Source organism: Hipposideros armiger, unplaced genomic scaffold (assembly GCF_001890085.2).
Source record: "Hipposideros armiger isolate ML-2016 unplaced genomic scaffold, ASM189008v1 scaffold_187, whole genome shotgun sequence".
Lineage (NCBI taxonomy): Eukaryota > Metazoa > Chordata > Mammalia > Chiroptera > Hipposideridae > Hipposideros > Hipposideros armiger.
The window spans coordinates 2,841,964-2,848,736 of record NW_017731537.1 but is presented as its reverse complement, the minus strand read 5'-3'; the positions used below and the strand labels follow the sequence as shown (position 1 = coordinate 2,848,736).

The window sequence follows — 6,773 nt, the reverse complement described above, 5'->3', positions numbered from 1 at the left end:
AAAAAAAAAAAAAGTCCAAATACAGGGAAAAAAATGTTAATGGTAGCTGGAAGACGTTACTAAAGCATGCTGGAAAAAATCTGGAGTGTCTTAGACTGCTTGGATTTGAACCTGACTCCATGAATTGGTATGCTGGAAAATATTTAACAACCAGTTCGCCAGGAAGTCTCTGGTTTGTAGCATTTGCTAATTTCACTGGTGTAATACTCCCACTGTAGCTGATTTCAAGCTGCTAACCTGAGATCGCTGAATAAAGAGCTAGGAGGAGATGCACAGTCAGCTCTTATAAGCCAATGCAAGTGGGCTCTAGCCCACTGCTGGCTCCCCTACTTAGCAGTGATGTGATCTGAAGCAAGTCACTTAACTTACAATCCTCAGATGTCCCATAATGCAGATCCTAACACACCTACTTCAGTGAATTGTGAAAATTAAAAGACATTATCCATATACAGCACCTACACCATCTCTGGCATATAGCACATGATCTAGAAAAGTTAGCTATTACTATTTATAAAGTAGTGGATGTGGATATCCTTCCAGCCTCTAAAGATAACTTTTATTTTATTTAAAGTAAATACCACACGAACATGCTGTTCTCTAACCTCTTCACAAAGAGCTTCTAGGTGGAGTGCCTCCAATTTCTGGGTCATTTCCTTCCGCCGGGTCTTGAACCAACCATCAAAATTTGGGGATTTTAGAAAATGCCTATAAAAATAAATTTTAAGGTTAGAGCACAGTGCTCATAACACCAAGGTTGCCAGTTTGATCCCCGCATGGGCTGCTGAGCTGCGCCCTCCACAACTAGATTGAAACAACTATTTGACTTGGAGCTGATGGGTCCTGGAAAAACAAACTGTTCCCCAATTAAAACAAAAATTTTAAAAATAATAATAATAAAATAAATTTTAAAACTGCAAGGTTTGATCATGACTTACTTCCTCTCTTCAATACCTTTCCTACCTACAGCTCAAAGAATCATGTGAAACAATGGAATTTTGAATAAAAAAATATAAGTCCAGCTTTTAGGGTTTTGGTTTTCTTTTATTTTTTTATTTTTAAATAAAGATCTAGATATGGGTGAAAAACAAAAAAGAAGGCTCACCGGTAAAGTCCAATCCAATCGCCTTTAATTCTAGAGGTCAACTGAGGTCCTGTTTTTTCAAGTGTTTTCATAAATTCTTCTGGAAGGAATTGTCTTAATTGGGGTGGACTCTAGAAAAAAAGGACATACTATATCTAAAAATTAAAAATGGATATGTTCACAGAAGTTAATTATGGTTAGAGAACTCAAATAGGAATTAATTGAATATATACATACCTTCCATGGAGAAATACTTTTTTGCAAAGGCATCAAGCTTGCCACATACCTTTCCTAAAACCAGGAAAAAAAGTTAATCAAGTTAGGTGTTCTTAGAGAGTCTTTAAAAACTTTTAAGTAGACCTACTTTAAAAACATGGGTTTCCAAGTTTTTCATCATATATCTTTCAACGGATATCAACACCATCACTCCCCACAATAGGTACAGCTAAATTCAGATTGAGTTGAGAAGTCAGACTTACAATAAAAATTTAACTAAATCTTAGATAATCCAAGAGATTACACATTTTTAATGATAATAATTAACTTTACTGAATAACTATGCGCCAGAAAATATACTCAACATTTTACATGCATGATCTCTTTTAATCCTTGCAACCATCCTATGTGGCAGGTATTATTGGGAAACTAAGGCTTCAAAAGGCTAAGTAAGCTGCCTAAGTCCACACAGTTTAAACTTGAATTCAGGTCTACTTTACTTCAGCCCATGCATTACAGTAAAGTTCATTTACTTAAACAGATTTAAATGAAACAAAATAAATTTTGTTTGGGGAACATTTCTTCCCAAAATATAATAACAAAGATCTCCAGGTTGCCCCCATATGATATTCACAGATAGATTACTTTACTTTAACAACTACATGGAGTCTTTCTCCAATGCAGTCTCCAGATTAGGACCACATCGTGGTACTGCCTGATACTGTGAGGCTTCTTTTAAATGTTTTGATATGATATTCCACTAAATTTCATGGAATAACCATATCATCCAGTTATTTATTCCATATTTATTAAGTGCTACCACATAACAGACTGAGGAAAAGATAACAGACAGATAAGGCCCCTGTCATCAAGGTGCTAGTTTCATGGATATCATGTCAAATTGTGTTCAAGAAAATAAAATCAGAAAAAAAAGCTACAGGATAACCTGGAAAGAGACACAAAATGCAACAAATTATATAACATTTTCCTGCAATTATCTCATTTAAGATATTCACAACAGCCCTGAAAGATATTTAGGAAAAGTGGAATTAGCCACATTTTCTAGATAAAGAAATTGAGGGTCAGAGAAAGTGACTTCCCAAAGTTACACAGTTAATAACAAAAATAAGGAGTCCTGGTCTCTTACAAAGGGCTCTATTTTTAATCACTAAATACATGAGCAGGCAAAACACACACCTTAACATAAGGTTTTGGTGAATGGGAAAAACATTCATACACCCTTCAATAAACCATCAAATTAAGCAAATATGTATGTTAACTTACTAATGGAATGATAAAGCTTTGTGTCAGTTCCAAGAAATAGCGTCGCAGAATAACACTTTGAGCCTCAGAAGGGCGTTTCTGTTGTACACCCTTAAAAGAAGAAACAATAAGAACCTATATTCTAGTGTTAGGGAGTATAAAACAATAGATAATTATAGAAGTTCAACTGATATGTAAAAAAATATATAGTTTACTTGATATAAAACAAACCCTAGAACTTCATCTTAAACTAATTTAATCTGAAGTTCATTATGCAATAATACTGTAAAAAAGAAATCCTTAGAGCAAAACATAAGGTAGTCATCCCACACTGAAAAATATCAGTTCACAATGAAGACTGTATTTCATGCTTCATGTATTAATACTATTAACATTTTCCAAAAAAAATGCTATCTATTCCCTATTGTTAAATGCTAAGCTACCTCACGGTAGACTCCATGACTTTTTCACTGTAACTTCCAAGTTTCTAGGAAGATTGGCACCAGTTTGTAGCTGCAGCCCCCATATTTCAAGCCCATAATTGCTGCTACTTCAGTCTCCTGATTTCTATGAAGCTTTGGTTCAAAAGAGAGACCTCATTTTACATTACTATACATAAAACAATATTGCATAACTGGGTATTATATATATGAAATAGGAAATTTAATAATATGAGCCAATAATTACCTTCTGCAATTGTTTTATGATCTCGTCATCTCTACTTAGATATGGCTTATAAGAAGTATAAACTCCTAAGAAGTAAAGAAAACAAGGTAAACAGTTTGTTTGTTTGTTTGTTTTTACCAAGTACCCATGAGGTATATATTTAAAAATTAACTAAAGTCAATACCAGGTTTAGAATCCAGAGTCTTTAGGTTCTTCAATTTTTTCACTTTAACCTGCTTAGGAATTTCACCTGAAGGAAACATCATAAAGAGTCTTATAAGTAATCAAATTTCAAAAAGGAAATGAAGAATAAAAAGAAAAAATGAATAAACAAAGAAAAAAAGCAGAAAACACATTTTTTAAAGACATTAAGCAATTATTCAAATTTCACATATCACAAAACCAAATTTTTATAGATTAATAGTTTACCGACTATTACTTAGGGATATTGTACTAATGTATTCTTAACATCAATTAATATTCAAGAGTTTATTTCTGGTACTTTGAAACTGGATAAAGGAAACACTGGATTATTACAGCATTACAGAAATAATTTGTGTAAACTATATAAAATGGGTACTTGATCTTTCATTAATATATATCAGTTTAAAATTTTCCATTTTTATCAAATTGTAACTTAAAATATTTATGGCAAATACATAACATTGAATATTTATGTGCCAAATATGAATAAAATACCCTTTAAGAATAAGTGGAATTGAAAGCAACTCCTAAATTAGTATGCAGATGTAGTATTCAAAGGTTCTTTTCTGTCACCTCCCCAAATTCTTTTGCATTGTAGAAACTTACGCTGCCACCAGGTGGTGATAGTGTATGCCACAAGCACAGGTCTGAGTTACAGATGGACAGAACTCCTGAGCAGAGCTGCTGTGTAGCAGATGCAGTGGTTTTAGTCTTTGAGGTCAAGATAAATTACAATCTAAGCCACCGTTCTAAATGGCAGAAAAATACCTCAAGACAAACACTTGAAAGTGTCATAAACATGCTAAATTTAAAAGACATTCTCTTTTCCTTTCTCTGTCCTTCTCTATCCCTCCCTTGGTCCTAAGTTTTTCGGTTTTTGTTTTTAAAGATTTTTTTATTTTTTTTATTGGGGAGTTGGGGGAGGGGAACAGCGTTGGGGAATCAAGGAAGGGGAACAGACAAGTTGCTGTCCTTTTGTTCTTCAGTCTAGTTGTGGAGGACATTGCTTCACTGGCCCATGTTGGTATCATCATTGCGCTCTTCCTGGGTAAGGCAGATGGGTCGCCGGGCCCTGGACAGCCGCTCAAGGTGGCCCTTGGCAGCTCACACTGGCTGCCAGCCACTCACGGTAGCTTTACAACAGCCCACTGCAGTTTCACTACAGCCTACACCATCGCCGGCGAATCACGGTAGCCCAGCTCTAGGTCGAGCTGTAGTTCACCATCTTAGCTACAGAGGGCACAGTGTCACTGGCCCTAATGTGGGATCCGAACCGGGTTCCTGCTGCTCAGAGCTGGCGTCCCAAGCCAACTCTTAACCAACGCACCACTCGGTCATCCCGGTCCTAAGTTTTTTAAATGGTAACTTCACCTGCCTGAAGAGATTTCTCAGAGCAGCAAGAATATTAGTTGGCAAGATATCACAAGAAAAGAAACTGCAGACTGATATCCATCATGGATACAGAGGTAAGAATCCTCAACAAAAATAGCAAATTGAATCCAGAAACATAAAAAAGGACTATACACTATAACCAAATGGGGTTTATCCAAGGAATGCAAGTTTGGTTTAACATTTAACAAATTAAAAAGTAAATTAATATAATAAAGCATGTTAACAAAGGACAAAATTACATAATGATCTCCATAGATACAGAAAAAGTGTTTAACAAAATTCAACACCAATTCATGATAATCACGCTCAACTAGGAACAGAAAGGTACTGCCTCAACCTGATAAAGGACATCTATGAAAAACCTACAGTTAACATCATAAGTAGACCTGTATTTTGAAAACTACAAAACATTGCTGCAAAAAATTAAAGATCTCAACAATGGAGAGACATTCCAAGTTTCTGAACTGGAAGACTCAGTATTTTTCAGATGGCAATTCGCCCCCAAATTGATTACATATTCAACACAATCCCTATTAAAATCCCAGCTGGCTTTTTTGTAGAAATTGATAAAGTGATCTTAAAGTTTATACTGAATGCAAAACACCAAGAATAGCCATAATAATTTTGAAAAAGAAAAACAAACTTGGAAGACTCACATTTTCAGATTTCAAAACTTACTATAAAAGTACAGTATTCATGACATTGTATTATAAAGATAAGGCATATAGATCAGTGCGACAGAAACAAGAGTTCAGAAATAAACCTTTCTTTATTGCCAATTGACTTTCCACAAAAGTACCAATGCAAAATCAGTGGAAAAAGATAGTCTCTTCAACAAATGGTGCTAGGACAACTGGGTGTCACTCATGCAAAAAGAGATGATTTTAGACCCTTAACCCACATCATACACAAAAGATAACTCAAAATGGTTCACAGACCAAAATGTTAAACACTAACACAACAAAACTTTTAGAAGAAAACATAGGAGAAAATCTTTGTGACCTTGAGTTAGGCAATGCGTTCTTACACATAATATCAAAAGTCCAATCCATAAAAGAAAAAAAATTGATTAGCTAGATTTACCAAAGTTAAACATATTTTTGTGGTTACCAGAGGCAAAGGGTATTGGGTAAGGGTGGGGAAATTGGATTAAGGTGATCAAAAGGTACAAACTTTGAGCTATAGGATAAATAAGTACTGGGGATAAAATGTACAACATGATGACCGTAGTTAACACTGCTATATGGCATATTTGAAAGTTCTTAAGAGAGTAACTCCTAAGAGTTCTCATCACAAGAAAAAAACATTTTTTTTCTTTCTTTTAAAAATCTGTATGAGACGATGGATATTAACTAAATTAGTTGCAGTAATACTTTCATCATATATGTAAGTCAAGTCATTATGCTGTACACATTAAACTTACACAGTGCTGTTTGTCAATTGTATCATAATAAAACTGGAAAAAAGTAAACACGTTTGTCCTTCAAAATACACCATTAAGAAAACAAAAAGAGAAGCCACATATTGTGAGAAATTATTTGCAAATCATATACTGAAAATAGCCTTGTGTCCAAAATACATAAAGATCTCTTACAACTAAATAATAAAATAACCTAGTTAAAAATGGGCAAAAGATTCAAATCAACATTTCATCAAAGAAAATAAATGAACAACTAATAATTAGATGAAAACAAGTTCAACATCATCAGTCACTAGGGAAACACAAATTACAACTACTCTTTTAAGTTCACTAAACGGCTACAATGAAAAAGACAGACAATAGGGGCCGGCCGAGTGGTGCAATGGCTAAGAACTAGCTTGGGATGCCAGAGGGCCCCGGTTCGGATCCCACAAATGAGGGCCAGTGACACTGCCCTCCACAGCTAAGATGCTGAACAACAGCTCAACCTGGAGCTGGGCTGCCGTGAGTCGCCGGCGACGGCATAGGCTG

At 35.0% G+C, this 6,773-nt stretch overlaps 1 protein-coding gene across 1 annotated transcript in view; it reads right to left on the bottom strand.

Moving 5' to 3' along the window:
• The window catches only part of DENND6A (DENN domain containing 6A), a 64,985-nt gene that overhangs the window by 6,915 nt on the left and 51,297 nt on the right, over window positions 1-6,773 (bottom strand). Inside the window, exons 13-18 of the mRNA XM_019652773.1 lie at window positions 3,411-3,476; window positions 3,248-3,312; window positions 2,582-2,671; window positions 1,319-1,372; window positions 1,103-1,212; window positions 603-705 (exon numbers count right to left, since the gene is read on the bottom strand). Coding sequence (XP_019508318.1) covers window positions 603-705; window positions 1,103-1,212; window positions 1,319-1,372; window positions 2,582-2,671; window positions 3,248-3,312; window positions 3,411-3,476 — 488 coding nt within the window. The remainder of the gene's footprint in view (window positions 1-602; window positions 706-1,102; window positions 1,213-1,318; window positions 1,373-2,581; window positions 2,672-3,247; window positions 3,313-3,410; window positions 3,477-6,773) is intronic.